At 38.6% G+C, this 19117-nt stretch overlaps 1 protein-coding gene across 1 annotated transcript in view; it reads left to right on the top strand.

Annotated features, from left to right (window-relative positions):
• Positions 1-19117, top strand: part of LOC150076305 (transient receptor potential cation channel subfamily A member 1 homolog) — a 379883-nt gene that overhangs the window by 283755 nt on the left and 77011 nt on the right. The window contains exon 16 of the mRNA XM_090387313.1: positions 1640-1822. Coding sequence (XP_090243439.1) covers positions 1640-1822 — 183 coding nt within the window. The remainder of the gene's footprint in view (positions 1-1639; positions 1823-19117) is intronic.

Here is a 19117-nt window from a genome sequence, read left to right as displayed (position 1 = left end):
GCAATGACTCCCAGCAGTCTCTGAAATATCCTGCATCTTGTTTTTCAGGCTTCTGCTCATTTCAATAGAAATGAGCAGACTCATATTTAATTGACAATATTTAATATCTACATCAATAAAATTCTTAAAGAAAGGAAACAAACAATTAACAAAGGAATAAAATCCAAACTATATTATATGCTGATGATCAAGTTATAATTGCAAAATCCAAAGATTAACTACAGATAGCAGCAAATGAACTTAATAAAATAGGTAAAAAGTACGAGATGAAAATCTCCACCTCAAAAACAAAATCAATGGGATTATGTAGAAAAAAAACATACAAAGAGTCAAAATTGTTATTGATGATAAAATAATAGAACAAATATCTGACTTCACTATTTGGGAAATTTAATATCAAATGAAAGGAACGACATCCACACTAAACTACAAAAATATAATAAAATGACTGGAACGATTAAACGCTACTTCGGAAAACAAATGACAACTGAAACAAAATTACGACTGCACAACATCACTTCAAAACCAGCCCTCTTCTACAGCTGTGAGACTTGGATCATAAATAAGAAAGATGCACACAAACTAGAAGCATCACAAATGAGATTTTTAAGACCATTATTAGGCTTTAAAAGACTAGACCACCAAAGAAATTTAGATATCTGTGAGAAATCAAAAATAGATAACATAGTAAATGACATAAAACGGTATCAGGAAAAATGGATCAGCCACATACAAAGAATGAACCTAGACTGGATCCCAAAATTAGCCTTTAACTACAAACCTACAGGCAAGATGGTGTTATTTGGTTTTTAGGAGCATTAGCGACTAAGGCCATATTGCTCCGGGGATATGCGGTGGTCATTCCTTGACCTTTCCACATCCTCCATATTTAGTGGTCACAGGTTCGAACCCCGGTCTAATTAAGAAGCGTGTGCTATGCACTGCTGCTCCTGCTCACCTGGCTACAGAGGTGCCCTACAGGCAAGAGAGATGTTGGTCGACCAAGACAACAATGGCGAGATCAAGACCACCTCCAAGAGCTACAACGGAACAGGTCTTAAAAGACCTAAGCCGGACCAAGTTCATGATGAATTGACAATACTACACTAAACTAGTAGATTCCTATTTGCTTTGATACTTATTGTGCTATCTAGTTTTACGTTATACCTTACTATCAAGTTCGAGATGCACATTATGATATACCATATCGATAAAAGTAAAAATTCCTTAGCTAAACACAAAATTATATATATGCTCAAGTAGTTAGAACCTTCGAGTTACTTATTTAATAGTTCCATAGGTTACTGAAATATATATTTTTTTTCAAATCTTTTATATGACCTGGTTTGCACATTATATCCTTTGTTGCTAATGCACCACCAAAACTCAAACTAACCAAACAATCATACCTGCCTTTCAGTACTTAATTTATTTTAGGATTGTTATTTTCCAATTGTAACCACCTATACTTTGAAATTACAAATTTCCATATAAGTTAGTTACTTGTCAAAACAACAGCTGCAAAGAAATTCACAACATAATTTAGTTGTTTTAATTATAAATACATATAATTATACATTTATTTACTAATTTTTCTTATGTCATTAAAAACACCCTTATTTTACCTTTTGTGTTTTAGATATTGCTACAATTATATTTGATAAATGTACTGAAAGCAATGGATGCTCTGAAGATGATAAAAGACTAGAAATTACATTTAATTATGAATTTTTGGATGATGCTTTTTCTCGTTATCGACCTGAACTTTATAATGATATACCAGAAAAGGATCGAAGTAACTCGGTTGCTACCTCAATAACTGGTAAGATATACATTAATAAACTGTGTGGTTTTAATTTTCAAATAGCTTAATTTATTCAGAGTATAAAATAGTATTATAGTAAACTGAACTTAGTTATTCCCACTAACCTCTATCAACCTTCAGAAATGCCACTATGTTTCTGGCTGCAATCCCTGGAATATCCTCAAATCATGGCATCCCAAACTAGCTGCCAGTCTCATTACTAATTGGCTGAATACTATCACTTATGCACTGCTATCAAAACTTTATGCATATTCTCCTATAAGAGCTGAGCTTGGTACACTTTTGCACTTCCCACCAGACAACTGGTCAATAAACGTGGAAGGCTTCATACCCTGGATTCAGTATTCCAAGTCCTGTGCTGTCACACATCACAAACTGTTAAAAGAATGCCCTGACGCCACTATAGCAAAAGGTAAACTTCTCTACCCATCACAGCCTCGAGTAGCTTACATTTTGCCTACCATCTTTTTTTTTGGCTTCCATCTTGCCTAAAGATGGAAGGCAAGCCAAAGACTTTTTGGATTACAGGCAAGGTAAAATATACTGCAAGGTTTCATAATAGTCCTGGCCAAACCAATTGGAATCTAGGAAAGCCTTGGAAATTTGACATCTAGGATGAACATTTAATCATGTTTGAATTGTATAGATGATAAATAACGGACAGGTTAGTGCCACTGCATCATGTTTGTATGTAATTACCGAAGTAGATAAATTGACATAATTTTAATCTTATCTCATATTGTGAAATTTTCGCAACGAGTTGCCATGGTATTGCACTACCTCGTATAAGTAACACTTCATCAACAGACAAGACGTGTTACTTATTTTAGGCAGATACCACCACCCACCAGAATAAGTAACATTAGTCTTCTCCTTTGATGAGACGTTACTTATTCGAGGTAGTGCAATACCATGGCAACTCGTGAAAGTTTTCACAAGATGAGATATAATTAAAACTATGCCAGTTTATCTACTTCGGTAGTTCGCTGTGTATCAATATGATGCAATGGCACTAATCTTCCAGCTAATGAAACTTCCACTTAATTTGAGGCTTTAGCTAAAAAAAAAAAAAAAAACCGCCTTAGATGATAAGTAAGTGAAAACTATTGTATGGATCACTTGGCACCTACTGCTCCATGCCCAGTTAGATAGAGGGAGAGCATTTGGAGAAGAGAGAAGAAAAGAACAGAAGAAGGGAAAAAACTAGAGCTTGTGGTCACCTGTGTAGACCTCTAAGCAGCTTTGAACTCTATAAAATGTTCCTGCAATGCTGAAGATACTTTCAGACCATTATCAGATCAAGGGAGACACTCTACAGTTCCTCAAATCACTTCTTCAAAATAGAACAATCCAGCTTACTGTCCATGGGAAAATATGCAAGCAATGTGTCTCATCAGGCATGTTGCAGGGTGGTTTCTTATCTGGGCTCTTGTTAACAATGCATATCTCCCCACTTTTTACTTGTTGAGTCCAGGCATGATACTTTGTTTTGCAGATGATGTAAAGCGCTTCACACTGATTTTTCCACACTATGATCTTCTTGTGATAACAACATCAATTAATAATACACTCCTGGAATTTGCAAAGTACCTCAATGAGTTTGGATTAAAAATAAACCCAGAAAAGTCTGAATTCATGATATTCTCCTCCTTAAAGAAAATGCTCTCTTATATTTAGCCAATGCTGTGTAATTGTCCTATCCCGATCATCAAAAAGCATACTGATCTCAGGGTTGTTTTCAGTCCTAAGCTCTGCATCAGTAACCACATGGACAAGTTGCTCATCCAGGCAGCTCTCAACTCCAATGGATTGCCAAACGGCATTTACAATATATTAATGAAGTCACAACTACCATAAAATATATAAAAACAGTATACTCTCTGATTTTATATGCTACAGAGATATAGCATTTCTCATAATCTGCCTTTCTCATAAGATTTCTCATAATCTGCCTTTGCCTGCCTAATCTCCTTTGTGACTTGGTTACAGACCAGCTTATATCTATCATAGGCGTCCATGTTACCCATTTATTTGTATGTATCCCATGCAATGGGTGACATGGAAGCCTACGATATATATAAGCTGGTCTGTAACCAAGTCACAAAGGAGATTAGGCAGGCAAAGGCAGATTACGAGAAATCATTGGCAAAGGATGCATAGAAAAACAGAAAAGAGTCCTTTACCTATGTAAACTCAAGAAGGAAAGGGATGAATCAGATTGGTCCACTGGATATTGATGGTTCAACAGTTGAGGATCCTGCTCAGGTGGCTAACAAACTAAACGAGTATTTTGCATCTACATTCACACATGAGCAGTTATTCAGGAAGGAGAATGTGTGGGTGAAGTAAACACTGGCAGTGAGCTAGATGATTTTGTAATAACAGAGAGGAAAGTGGAGGAGAAATTGTTGAGGATAAACATAAAAAAAGCACCCTAGGTGGATGGGATCTATTCAGTTATATTAAAGGAGGCAGCAAAGTAAGTAAGCAAACCCCTAGCCATCATTATGAGAGCTTCTTTGGACTCAGGGGAGGTACACATAGACTGGGGATGTGCAAATCTAAACCCAATTCACAAAGGAGGATCAAAGGCTGACACAAGTAATTATAGACCTTTAGTTTAATTCTGTTCCAGGAAAATTAATGGAAGCACTGGTTAAAGAAGCACTGCAGGATTGCCTTGACAAGAATTCAGTTATAGCTCAGACACAACATGATTTTGTTAAGGGAAAGTCTTGCCTGACCATTTTGATTGGATGCTATGATGTAGTCACAAAAGAACTGGATGCAGAGAACAACTTTGATATATTATATATTTGGATCTTAGAAATGCTTCTGATACTGTTCCACATGGAAGACTGCTGCACAAATTGGAGCAGTGTGGCATTGGTGACAAATTGCTGCTATGGATAAAGGGATGGTTCAGTGGTAGAAGACAGAGAGTTGTAATCAATGGACACTGCTCAACGTGGACTAATGTTATTAGTGGAGTTCCTCAGGGTTCAGTGTTGGCTCCATTGTTGTTTTCTGTATTTATAAATGATATTGATGATGGACAATCAAGCTTAATGTCCAAGTTTGCAGACGACACGAAGGTTGGCAGGGTTGTTAAATGACACTAATGATATCAGTGTACTGTCATTAGTGTTAAATGACACTAATGACAGTACACTGCTGCAACAGAATCTAGAAAAGTTGAGCAGATGGGCTGAGAAGTGGCAAATGAAGTTTAACATTTACAAATGAAGAGTACTACATATGGGAAACAGCAACTCCAGAGCAACGTATCAACTCTGTGGTACTACACTGACAGTGGTAGAGAATGAAAAGAACCTGGGGGTAATTGTGCAGGCAGATATGAAGTTCTCTGAGCAGTGCAGATGAGCTGCAAGAGTAGCTCATGGTGTCTTGTTAATGATATACAGGAATTTTTCTAGCAGGGATAAGGAGGTGATTATTCCCTTGTATAAGACAATGGTCAGGCCACACCTTGAGTAATGTATACAGGTCTGGAGGCCTCATTTCAAGAACGATGTAGAGCTGCTGGAACGAGTACAGAGAAGGGTAACAAGATTAGTGAATGGACCAAAGGGTTGCTGTTATGAAGAAAGGCTAACGTTTTGCAAATTACAGTGTCTGGAGACTAGGCACCGGCGAGGTGATCTGATACAGGTCACTGTTGAAAAAAAGCCTTAAAATAGGGTTGAATTTGAAAGTGTCTGCAATTCTGCCCAGACACGATAGGAGGGAGTATATGATGAGAGCCTTGTCGATCAATTCAGCCCTGGAAAGATTTTGCAAAGCTCAAGGGGTAGAATTTTTTTCAGCCTGGACTGTACTTGTTAACAGGAGAGATTGCTTCTACAGGGATGGGATACACTTAAATAGAAAGGGTGCAAGAATATTTGCTGATGCTATCGAGGCAGTGTTTGGTGGGTCGGAAAACTGCTAGCTTGGGGGAGACAAAGACTAATAGATTAACAGTACCCACTGGCAGAGGTGAAAGAGATTCTTGCACTGCTTCTATTGGAATGAGCAGAAGCCTGAAAAACAAGATGCAGGATATTTCAGAGACTGCTGGGAGTCATTGCGGTACAAGTAAACACATGGGTTGTGTTAGGGTAGCTAAGAATAGAAACACGTGCATGTATACTTGCATGTACACCAATGCTAGGAGTTTAGTAAATAAATTTGATGAATTTGAGGTATTGCTCAAAACATCAAAGGCAGATATTGTTGGTATATCAGAGACACAGTGTCACACAGATATAAGGACTGCAGAACTGGAATTTGGGAGTACAACGTCTACAGAAAGGATAGACAGGATAGGAAGGGAGGAGGGGTTATGCTATTAGTTAAGAAACACAAAATCCAAGGAAGTGAAGCCAGTCAACATCGCTGGACAGTGCAGTGTCGAGTCAGTTTGGTGTGACATAAGTATTGGGAGATCAAAATTGAGAGTAGGAGTGTGCTATAGGCCTAATGACTCTGAGGAGTATAATAAGAAACTGTACAGGGAAATAGGATGGGCTAGTAAATCAGAGAGTCTTATAATGGGAGATTTTAATTTCCCAGATAATGACTGGAATTTGGGAGTTTGTCACTCACACACTAGCAAGGCTTTTGTGGATTTATTGGATGATTGTTTTCTACATCAGCATGTTCGGGAGGCAACTAGAGGGAGGAATACTCTTGATTTGATTATCAGCAGTGATTCTTCATGCATTAAGAATCTGCAGATAAATGAACCACTAGGTGGCAGTGATCAAAGTGTGCTGAAGTGGGATTTAATCAAAGAGGTAACTACCATTAGGGGTAAAGGGAAGGGTTATTGCTTTCATAAAGGCGACCGCGATGGACAGACAGTATTTAAATTCTATACAGTGGCACCAACTGATGAAGTTACCAACAGCAAATTCAAAATGGGAAGCATTCAAAGAACTTACCTTGGAAGCTACTAGGCTTTACATACCAACTAAGAAATATTGTTCAGGGTTTAGGCCTAAATGGATGTCAGATGAACTAATGAGGCATATGACAGAGAAGAAAAATGCATGGGATACATACAAATTAACACATGACACAGAAGCCTATGATAGATACAAGTTGATCTGTAACCAAGTTACAAAGGAGGTTAGGCAGGCAAAGGCAGATTATGAGAAATCTTTGGCAAGGGATGCATAGAAAAACAGCAAAGAGTTCTTTACTTATGTAAACTCTAGAAGGAAGAGGATGAATCAGATTGGTCCACTTGATATCGATGGGTCAACTATTGATGATCCTGCTCAGGTAGCTAACACACTAAATGAATATTTTGCATCAACATTCACACATGAGGAGTTATTCAGCGAGGGGAATGCCAGATGTGTATTCAACTCTAGCAGTAAGCTAGAGAATCTTGTAATAACTTAGAGTAAAATGGAGGAGAAATTGTTGAAGATAAACACAAGAAAGGCACCCGGGGTGGATGGGATCTATCCAGTTATATTAAAGGAGGCAGCAGAGGAAGTAAGCAAACCCTTAGCCATAATTATGAGAGCTTCCTTGAACTCAGGGGAGGTACCCACAGACTGGAGATGTGCAAATGTGACCCAAATTCACAAAGGAGGATCAAAGGGCAACACAAGTAATTATAGACCTCCGAGTTTAATTTCTGTTCCAGGAAAATTAATGGAGGCACTGGTTAAAGAAGCACTGCAGGATCATTTAGACAAGACTTCACTTATAGCTCGGACACAGCATGGTTTTGTTAAGGGGAAGTCTTGCCTGACCAATTTGATTGGATACTATGATGCAGTCACAAAAGAACTGGATGCAGGGAATAACTTTGATATTATATACTTGGATCTTAGAAAGGCTTTTGATACTGTTGCACATGGAAGACTGCACAGATTGGAGCAGTGTGACATTGGAGGCAAAGCGCTGCTATGGATAAAGGGGTGGTTGAGGGGGAGAAGACAGAGAGTGGTAATCAATGGACACTGCTTATCATGAACTAATGTTATTAGTGGAGTCCCTCAGGGCTCAGTGTTGGGTCCATTATTGTTTTCTGTATTTATAAATGATATTGATGATGGTATATCAAGCTTAATGTCCAAGTTTGCAGACGATACAAAGGTTGGCAGGGTTGTCAAGGACACTACTGACACTATGCTGCTGCAACAGGATCTGGAAAGGTTGAGCAGATGGGCTGAGAGGTGGCAAATGAAGTTTAACATTGACAAATGTAAAGTACTGCACATGGGAAACAGCAACCCCAGAGCAACGTATCAACTCTGTGGTACTACACTGACAGTGGTAGAGAATGAAAGGGACCTAGGGGTGGTTGTGCAGACAGATATGAAGTTCTCTGACAGTGCAGACGGGCTGCAAGAGTAGCTCATTGTGTATTGTCAATGATATATAGGAATTTTTCTAGCAGGGATAAGGAGGTGATTATTGCCTTGTATAAGGCAATGGTCAGGCCACACCTAGAGTACTGTATACAGGTCTGGATGTCTCATTTCAAGAAGGATTTAGAGCTGCTGGAACGAGTACAGAGAAGGGCAACAAGATTAGTGAATGGAACAAAGGGGTGCTCTTACGAAGAAAGGCTTAAATTTTGCAATTTACAGTGTCTGGAGACTAGCCACCAGCGAGGTGATCTGATAGAGGTGTATAAAGCCTTGAATGGTTTGAGCATGCTCAATGGAATGGAGATTCTTCCTCTCGCTCAGAATAATCACTTGAGAGGGCATAAATTCAAATTGAGGAAAGACAGATGTAGGATAGACGTGCGGAAATTTGCCTTTAGCCAGCCGGTGGTTTGGTTGGTAGAACAGACTTCCATCCCTTGTCATGGAAGTTGATAGCCTAAATAAGTTTAAGGCTCAGCTGGACAGGTATTTTGAACGAACAGAGGGGTGAAATGGGAGTGGTGTTTTTTTTTTTTTTTGTTTTTTTTTTTGGCTGATGCTGAATAAGCTTGCTTTCTTGCATCATATGCCTCTACTAATGCTAACGCTAAAGTCTCATTAGTTCATCTGACATCCATTTAGGCCTAAACCTTGAACAATATTTCTTAGTTGGTATGTAAAGTCTGGTAGCATTCCAATATAAGTTCTTGGAATGCTTCCCATTTTGAATTTGCTGTTGGTAACATCATCAGTTGTTCCCACTGTATAGAATTTAAATACTGTCTCAGACCATCATAGTCGCCTTTACGAAAGCAATAACCCTTCCCTTTACCCCTGATGGTAGTTACCTCCTTGAGTAAATCCCACTTCAGCACACTGTGATCACTGCCACCTAGTGGTTCCTTTATCTGCAGATTCTTAATGCATGAAGAATCACTACTGATAATCAGATCAAGAGTATTGATCCCTCTATTTGCCTCCCTAACATGCTCAATCATCCAATAAATCCACAAAAACCTTGCTAGTGTGTGAGTGACAAACTCACAAATTCCAGTCAATATCTGGGAAATTAAAATCCCCCATTATAAGACTCACTGATTTACTGGCCCACTATTTTCCTGTACAGTATCTTATTATACTCATCAGAGTCATTAGGCCTATAGCACACTCCTACTCTCAATTTTGATCTCCCTAATCTTATGTCACACCAAACTGACTCGGCACTGCAATGTCCATCGCTGTCGACTGGCTTCACTTCCTTGGATTTTGTGTTTCTTAACTAATAGCATAAGCCCTCCTCCCTTCCTGTCCTGTCTATCCTTTCTATACACATTGTATTCCCCAAATTCCAGTTCTGCATTCCTTATATCTGTGTGACACCACGTCTCTGATATCTCAACAATATCTGCCTTTGATGTTTTGAGCAATACTTCAAATTCATCAAATTTATTTACCACACTCCTAGCATTGGTGTACATGCAAGTATACGTGCACCTGTTTCTATTCTTAGCTACTCTAACACAACCCATGTGTTTACTTGTTCCACGATGACTCCCAGCAGTCTCTGAAATATCCTGCATCTTGTTTTTCAGGCTTCTGCTCATTTCAATAGAAGCAGTGCAAGAATCACTTCCACCTCTGCCAGTGGCTACTGTTAATCTATTAGTCCTTGTATCCCCCCCCAAACTAGCAGTTTTTCGACCCACCTAACACTGCCTCGATAGCATCACAGAATATTCTTGCACCCTTTCTATTTAAGTGTATCCCATCCCTGTAGAAGCAGTCTCTCCTGTTAAAAAGTACAGACCAGGCTGAAAAATCTTCTACACCCTGAGGCTTGCACAATCTTTCCAGGGCTGAATTGATCGACAAGGCTCTCATCATATACTCCCTCCTATTGTGTCTGGGCAGAATTGCAGACACTTTCAAATTCAATCCTAATTCATGGCTCTTTTTTTCAACAGTGACCTGTACTAGTTAAGTAATTCCGCCAGTCTCCTACTCTTAATATCATTAGTGCCAACGTGTACAACTATATCACCTTTTGTGCCCTTAAAAGATGATATCCGTTCTACAACGTCATCAACCTTTGCCCCTGGCAGGCATACCGTGGTCCTGTTCCACCTATCCTTTTTACAAAGCATCTTCCCCGTTTCCCTGACAACAGTCACCAACAACTACTAGTTCCTGTGGGACCAGCGCATTCTGCCTTGGGGGTTGCTGCTGTGTTGCGTGATGACCAAGTGCAAGCTCTGGCATTGATGTGGGCAGCTGAGGGCTTGATGGGCCCCTCAATTTATATCCTTCGAGGGCAACCACCTGTCCTTCAAGCTCTCATATAGGCCTATAACAACGCTCAATTGTCGCCTGATTTCCTTACATCGCGCACGCACAAAGACATCCCCCCATGGCAGTATAATGTGCCATACCCAACTGCTCCTCAAACATCAAGCAAGGTGCATTTTAAAAGGCTGTGATTCAGAGGGCCACTGTCCCCCCTCAGTTCTCCCCTGAGCCACAGCAATCCCATTAGCTTGTTGCTTTGCTCTGCTATGGTCTGAGTCATGATTTCGATTTAATTTCAATAAAATTTCAATTTCAGTACAAAATTAAAACTCTAAACTTGTATCCCAACACAGTTATAATGCTATATTTATTTTTCAGTATCGAGTATTATCTACGAGTTCCGTTTATATAACTTCTGTATCAAGTTATGTAATAATTATTTATGTTACGTTTGTAATCTAAGTCGTTTTGTATATAGTTAAAAATACAATTTAATTGACAATGAAGTTTAACAAGATTAATAGATTTACTGACAATATTATATCATACACTATACTATACTAAGCTTATGCTATGTAATTCGGGATATAGTGTTGTATCGTGTTACAATGGCTGTAAGTTACGAACGGTAAATCTACGGACACTTTAGTATTAATTAACTTCCAAATCTCGCTGTCTCAATTCAGAATAAACTACGGATCCTGACTAGGTCTATAAGCCACTTATAGAAAATAATTTGATATAACAATTGGTTAATAAATCAGCTAAATATAGTTTCTCGTTCAGCGGAGCTGCAACTTGTAACACGCAGATTTGATATCCTTACCGATACTAAGTAATACCTACAAAATCTATATCAATGTTAAACTTTAAACTAAGTATCGTAACTAGGAATATAAAGCTACTCTAGAAAATAAGTTAAAATGCCAATTTAAGCTAATAAAACAGAAAATAAATCAGAAAAAAAACTTTTCTGTTCCAACAGTGGCAATAAGCTGCGTCTGCACAGGCATCTGCTGCCCCTAGAACAATTAGGCCACATTTTTCTGCTGAGTTTTGTCTTTGCAGCCAGTAAGATAGGCCAGTAGATCCAGTAACAGAAAAAGCTCATAAATAATAAATATTATAATAATATTAATTCTCTTGATCTGATTATCAGCAGTGATAATTCATGCATTAGGAATCTGCAGTTAAAGGAACCACTAAGTGGCAGCGGTCAGTCACACTGTACTGATGTGTGATTTTCTTAAAGATGTAACTACCATCAAGGGTAAAGAGAAGGGTTTTTGCTTTCATAAAGGTGACTACAGTGGTCTCAAACAGTTTTTAAATTCTACACAATGGGACCAACTGATGATGTTACCATTAGCAAATTCTATATAGGAAGAAGCATTAAAGGAATAAATCACAGAAGCTACTAGGCTTTTCATACCAACTAAGAAATGCTCTTCAAGATATAGGTCTAAATGGATGTCTGATAAACTGATGAGACTCTTTGGCAGAGAAGAAAAATGCATGGGATGCATATAAATTATCAGGCAACAAATAAGACTATGATAGATATAAACTAGTCTGTAATCAAGTTACAAAGGAGGTTAGGCAAGCGAAAGCAGATAAAGAGAAATCTTTGGAAAAGGATGCAAAAAAAAAAAAAAAAAAAAAACGGCACGGATTTCTTTATTTATATAAACACTAGAGGGGAGGTGATGAATCACATTGGTCCACTTGATAGTGTTGGTTCAAGTGTTGATGATCCTGCTAAGGTTGCTGATAAACTGAATGAGTATTTTGCATCTACATTCACATACAAGGAATTCTAGAGAAGAGGATGCCAGAAGTTTATCAAACTCTAACAGAGAGCTAAATGATTTTGTAATAACTGAGGGAAAAGTTTTAGAGAAATTGCTGAAGTTAAACATAAGAAAGGCACATGAGGTGGATAGGATCTATCCAATTTTATTAAGAGAAGGAGAGAAAGAAGTAAGCAAACCCTTAGCCATAATTATAAGAGCATCCTTGGATTCAGGGGAGGACCTGCAGCATGGAAATGTGTGAAAGTATCCCCGATCCACAAAGGAGTGTTAAAGGATGACACGAGTAATTACAGCCCTGTTAGTTTAACTTCAGTTAGAGGGAAAATAATGGAGTTGCTGATAAAAGAAGTAATGCAAAATCATCTAGACAAGGCTGCAATTTTTTTTTTTTTTTTTTTTTTTTTTTGTAGTTGTTGGCTCACCGGCTTCTGTGGCCATAGTGCACCCCCAAGGTTTTTGCAGTACTTTGATCCAAGCCCGAGGTGGGATTCGAACCCGCGACCTTTGGGTTGCCAGGCAGGCACTTTACCCACCCGGCTAGCCCGGTCGGCAAGGCTGCAATTATACCTCACACACAGCATGAGTTTGTTAAGGAGAATTCTTGTCTGACCAATTTGATTGGATACTGTGATGTGGTCACAAAGAAACTGAATGCAAAAAAATAATTCTGATAGCATATACTTGTTGATATGTTGCACATAAACTGCTGTACAAATTGGAGCAGTGTGACATTGAGGGCAAATTGCTGCTATGGATAAAGGGATGGTTCAGTGGGAAAAGAAAGACTGGTAATCAATGGACACTGCTCTTTGTGGACTAATTTTATTAGTAGATTCCCCCAGGGTCCATGTTGGGCCCATTGTTGTTTTTTGTATTTATCCATGATTTTGAGAAAGGCATATCAGGTGTAATATCCAAGTTGGCAGGGTGGTTAATGACAGTAATTATGGTATGGTATGGTACTGCAACTGAACCTAGAAAAGTTAGACACATGAGCTGAGAAATGGCAGTTGACATTTTAACATTTACAAATGCAAAGGACTGCACATGGGTAGCGGTATCCTCAGTGTTGTACCAACTGTTTGGTACAACGCTCAAGATACTGGAAATTGAAAAAGACCTGGGGGTAATTGTACAGTCAGATATGACTGCACAATTACCCCTAGGTCTCTTGGGTTCTCTGAGCAATGCAGACAGGCTTCCGGGACAACTCATGGTTTTGTCAATGATACAGAGGAATTTTCCTAGCAGGGATAAGAAGGTGATTATCTCATTGCATAAGGCAATGGTCAGGCCACATCTTGAGTAGTGCCTACAGGTCCAGAGGTTTCATTTTAGGAAAGATGGAGAGCTGTTCCCCTCACCAATCTTATTACCCAGAAAAGGGTAATAAGATTGGTGAGGGGAACAAAAGGGTGCCTTTACCAAGAAAGGCTTCAGTTCTGCAAATTTCTGTCTGAAGACTAGGCATCTGTGAGGTGATCTGATTGAGGTGTTTAAGGCTTTGAATGGATTGAGCAAGCTCGGCACTGATGGGATTCTTCTTCTTGCTCAGACTATGCACATGGGGGAGCACAAATTCAAATAGAGGAAAGATTGTTGCAGAATAGATGTACAAAAGCCTGCCTTTAGACAGCAGGTGGTTGATTGCTGGAACAAACTTCCATCTGTTGTTGTGAAAGTTGATAGCTTAAATAAATTCACGGAGGAACTAGACAACTATTGGAGAGAATCAATAGGTGAAATGGGAAATATCTCTTTTTTTTTCTCATGCTGTATAAGCTTGCTTTCTTACATCATTTGCTGCTACTAACGCTAATTCTCAATGGCCTCTATAATTATCTCTCCTCCAAACACTTCCCAATTAACATTAGTTGATCCTACTGAAAAGTGTTTAGAAAATGTCTGAGCTCATTATAATCACCTTTGCAAAAAGAAAATCCCTTCGCTTTACTCTTTACAACAGTTAATTCTCTGAATATATCCCACATCAATCATTATTATTACTGCCAATAACTAGATCATGAATATTTGTTTCTCTTGGTGGTGTAGAAAACATGGTTAAAAATTTCCCCTATGCTTGGCTATTCTATTTGTCCATATAGTTTTCATATTTGTTTGCTGGGCTATGCTATTTTTCCATTTAGTTTTTCATTATATTCATCACAGTCATTTGGTTTGTAACACTTCTCCATCTTTTTTTTTTTTCAGTATTTATGTTACACCAGACCGACTCAACATTACACTGGCCTGTGACTACTGATTGTACTATTTTAGAACCTATGTTCTTTAATCAAAAGCATAACTCCTCTCCCTCACTTCCCTCTTGCCATGTCTGTCCTTTCTGTACACAATATGTCATCACATTGAAATTCTGCATCCCAGTATCAGAATGGCACTGTGTTTCTGTTATACCCACAGTGTCAGAATTTGAGGACATAGCTGACATTTCACTCATCAAATTTATTTACTATGCTCCTAGTACTGATGTAGAAGCAAGAAAATGTACATTCGTCTATGTTTTAGTTAATTCTTATACAGCCATAATTGCTAGTCCCATGTGAACTCTCAAGTTTGCAATTGGCTTTGCAATCTACCCCCTCCCCCACACACACACACATTTTGCTTTCCAAGCTGCTACATGTCCCGATAAATGCACCCTAAGAATCAATTTTTGTTTTCTTTGCAGTTGCTGTTATAAACTATTAGCCTATGTATCCCCCCCCCCAAACTAGCAGTTTTGTGACCCACCTAACACTGCCTCAATGGCATCAGCAAATATTCATGCACCACTTCTACTTAAATGTGTTCCCTGCCTATAAAACCAGTTTTAACAAGAGTAGCCCATGCTCAGAAAAAATTGCCTCATAAGCATTTCGCAGTCTCAAAAGTCAATGTTAAGAAAAAGGCACGAGTTAGGAAAGTGCCTGGGCAAAATTCAGGCACTTTCCTAACTTGTGCCTTTTTCTTAACATTGACTTTTACCTGTTAAGTAAATCCTCAGATTGCCTATTCTTAATATATACATTTTTTAAAAGATTTTAAGTTATCTTCCAAAACATCCTTTTTACCCCCACCCCTTGCCCAGAAATACTCGAGTCCTATTCCACCTATCATTATGTCATAAAAAGATTTCCATATTCCTGATGATAGTGTCCAAGAATAACCACCTTCTGTGGGACCAGTTCATTCAGCTTATGGTGATCCTGCCATGAAGTGCACATGCCTGAGAATATACACTAAGGTAGTAGTAGTAATAATAGTAGTAGTAGTAGTGGCATGTGATGCAAGAAAGCAAGTATATGGGCTTATGCAGCATCAGCCAAAAAAAAAAAAAAAAATTACAAAACAATCCCCTCTAAATATTTGTCCAGTTCCTCCTTAAATTTCTTTAACCTATCAACTTCCACAACGACAGATGGAAGTTTATTCCATCAATTAACCACCCGCTGGCTAAAGGCAAATTTCTGCACATCTATTCTACATCTGTCTTTCCTTAATTTGGATTTATGCCCCCTTAGGTTCGTAATCTGAACAAGTGGAAGGATCCCATCAGAATTCAGCGTACTGAACCCATTCAAGGCCTTATACACTTCAATCAGATCACCACGCAGGTGCCTAGTCGCCAGCTGCTGCAATTTGCAAAACTTAAGCCTCTCCTGGTAAGAGGATCCCTTCATTCCCTTACCAATCTTGTTGCTCTTCTCTGTACACACTCAAGCAAATCTACATCCTTCCTAAGATGAGGCCTCCAGACCTGTACGCAGTACTCAAAAAGTGGCCTGACATCAGCATTAGTAGGGGCATATGATGCAAGAAAGCAAGCTTATGCAGCATCAGCCAAAAAAAAACAAAAAACCCAGTACTCAAGGCATGGCCTGACCATTGCCTTATACAGAGGGACAATCACCTCATTTTTCCTGCTAGCAAAATTCCTGTATATCATTGACAACACTCCATGACCTGCCCTGGCAGCCTGTCTGCATTGCTCAGAAAACTTCATATCTGACTGCACAATTACTCACAGGTCTTTTTCATTTTCTACCACCTTAAGTGTAGTGCCACACAGTTGGTACATTTCCCTGGGATTACTTCTACCCATATGCAGTACTTTACATTTTTCAATGTTAAACTTCAGTTGCCACTTCTCAGCCCATCTGGCCAAATTTTCTAGATCCTGTTGCAGTAACACACTGCCATTACTGTCATTAACAACCATGCCAACCTTTGTATCATCTGCAAACTTCGATACTAAGCCTGATATATGTTCATCAATATCATTGATAAATATACAAAACAACAGTGGACCCAACGCCGAACCCTGTGGGACTCCACTAATAACATTAGTCCATAAAGAGCAGCACCCATTGATTACCACCCTCTGTCTTCTCCCACTCAACCATCCTTTTATCAATTGTAGCAACTTACCCTTAATACCATCCTGCTCCAATTGTACAGTAGTCTTCCACAACAGTGTCAAAAACTTTCCTGAAATCCAAGTATATGATATCAAAATAATTTTTTGCATCCAGTTCCTTTGTAACCACATCATAATAACCAATCAAATTTGTCAGACAAGACTTTCCCTTAACAAACCCATGCTGTGTCTGAATTATTGCTGCAGTCTTGTCTAGAGGATCCTGCAATGCATCTTTAACCAGCGACTCCATTATTTTACCCGGAACAGAAGTTAAACTAACTGGTCTATAATTATTCGTGTTGCCCTTCAATCCCCTTTGTGAATTGGGGAAACATTTGCACATTCCCAGTGTGTGGGGACCTCCCCTGAGTCTAAGGAAGCTCTCATAATTATGGCTAAGGGTTTGCTTACTTCCTTTATTGCCCCCTTTAATATAACTGGATAGATCCTGTCCACCCAAGGTGCCTTCTTTATGTTTAATTTCAACAATTTCTCCTCCACTCTGCACTCAGTTATTACAAAATCACTTAGCTCCCTTTTAGCATTTGATAAACTTCTGGCAATCCCCTCATTGAGTGACTCCTCATGTGTGAATGTAGATGCAAAAGACTCATTCAGTTTATCAGCTACCTGAGCATGATCATCAACAGTCAATCCATCTATGTTAAGTGGTCCAATCTGATTCATCCCTTCCCTTCTAGAGTTTACATATGTAAAGAACTCTTTGCTGTTTTTCTTTGCATCTTTTGCCAAAGATTTCTCATACTCTGCCTTTGCCTGCCTAACCTCCTTTGTGACTTGATTAGAGACTAGCTTATATATATATCATAGGCTTCTGTATCGCCTGATAATTTATATCACATGCATTTTTCTTCTCTGCCACGAGTCTCATTAGTTCATTTGACAACCATTTAGGCCTAAATCTTGACAATATTTCTTAATAGGTATGAAACGTAGCTTCAACTATTAATTCCTTGAATGCTTCCCACTTAGAATTTCCTGTTGGTAACATTCAGTTGGTCCCACTGTACAGAATTTAAAAACTGTTTGAGACCACTGTAGTCACCTTTATGGAAGCAAAAACCCCTTCCTTTACCCCTGATGGTAATTATATCTTTAAGTAAATCCCACATCAGCACATTGTGATTACTGCCACCTAACGGTTCCTTTATCTGCAATTTTTAATACACGAATGATCACTGCTGATAACCACATCAAGAGTATTACCCTCTCTGGTTGCCTCTTGAACATGCTGCTGCTGCAGAAAACAATCATCCAATAAATCAACAAAAGTCTTACTAGTGTGCGATTGACTAACCCATAAGTTCCAGTCTATATCTGGGAAGTTAAAATCCCCCATTATAAGACATTCTGATCTACTAGCCCACTATTTCTCTGTACAATTGTTCATTGTACTCAGTTGAGTCATTACACATCATTTCTTATAACCTTTTTAGTGAAACACACTCCTACTCTTATTTTTGCTTTCGCAGTGCTTATGTCACACCAAACTGACTCAACAATGCACTGTTCATCTATATCAGCTGCATGCACTACTTTTGATTTTATGTTTTTCTTAATTAACAGCATAACACCTCCTCCCTTCCTATCCTGTCTATCCTTTCTGTATGCATTGTACTCCCCAAATTCCAGTCCTACATTCCTTATATCTGTGTGACACCACGTCTCTGCTATCCCAACAATATCCGCCTTTGATGTCTTGACCAACACTTCAAATTCATCAAATTTATTTACTATACTTCTAGGATTGGTATACATACAAGTATACATGTACTTATTCTTATTATTAGTTAACCAACACATCCCATATACCCACCTGTTTCATGATGACTGCCATCAGTCCTTGAAACCTCCAATGCCCCTCACTCCGCACCGCAGCTTATTCTAATAGAATAAGGATTTGAAACAACAAAAATTGTGATTCTTGCACTGCTTCTATTGGAATAAGCAGCAGCCTGGAAAATAGGGGACTTCCATTGCATGATTTCCTGTGCGGACGTGCCTTTCTGCCGCTCTTGGAATAGAGAAGTTTTTTCTGATTTATTTTCTGCTTTATTAGTTTAAATTGACATATTAACTTATTTCTAGAGTAGCTTTATATTCCTATTTACGGTACTTAAAGTTAAAATAACTTAGATAGAGATTTTGTAGGTATTACTTAGTATCGGAAAGGGTATCAAATCCACGTGTTTACCGTTCATAAACGGCCGCCATTGCTACATGAAAATTAATCAGTAAAATCTATTAATCTTGTCGAACTTCACTGGCAATTAAATTGTAATTTTAACTATACATATAACCACTTAGGTTACGGAACATAAATAATTAGTAAAAATAAATAATTAATACATAACTT

The sequence above is a fragment of the Mastigoproctus giganteus genome, chromosome 13 (assembly GCF_048544385.1).
Source record: "Mastigoproctus giganteus isolate SK-2022 chromosome 13, ASM4854438v1, whole genome shotgun sequence".
Taxonomy (NCBI): Eukaryota; Metazoa; Arthropoda; class Arachnida; order Uropygi; family Thelyphonidae; genus Mastigoproctus; species Mastigoproctus giganteus.
Note: the sequence above shows the minus strand (reverse complement) of the source record. Positions and strands in the feature narration are given on the sequence as shown.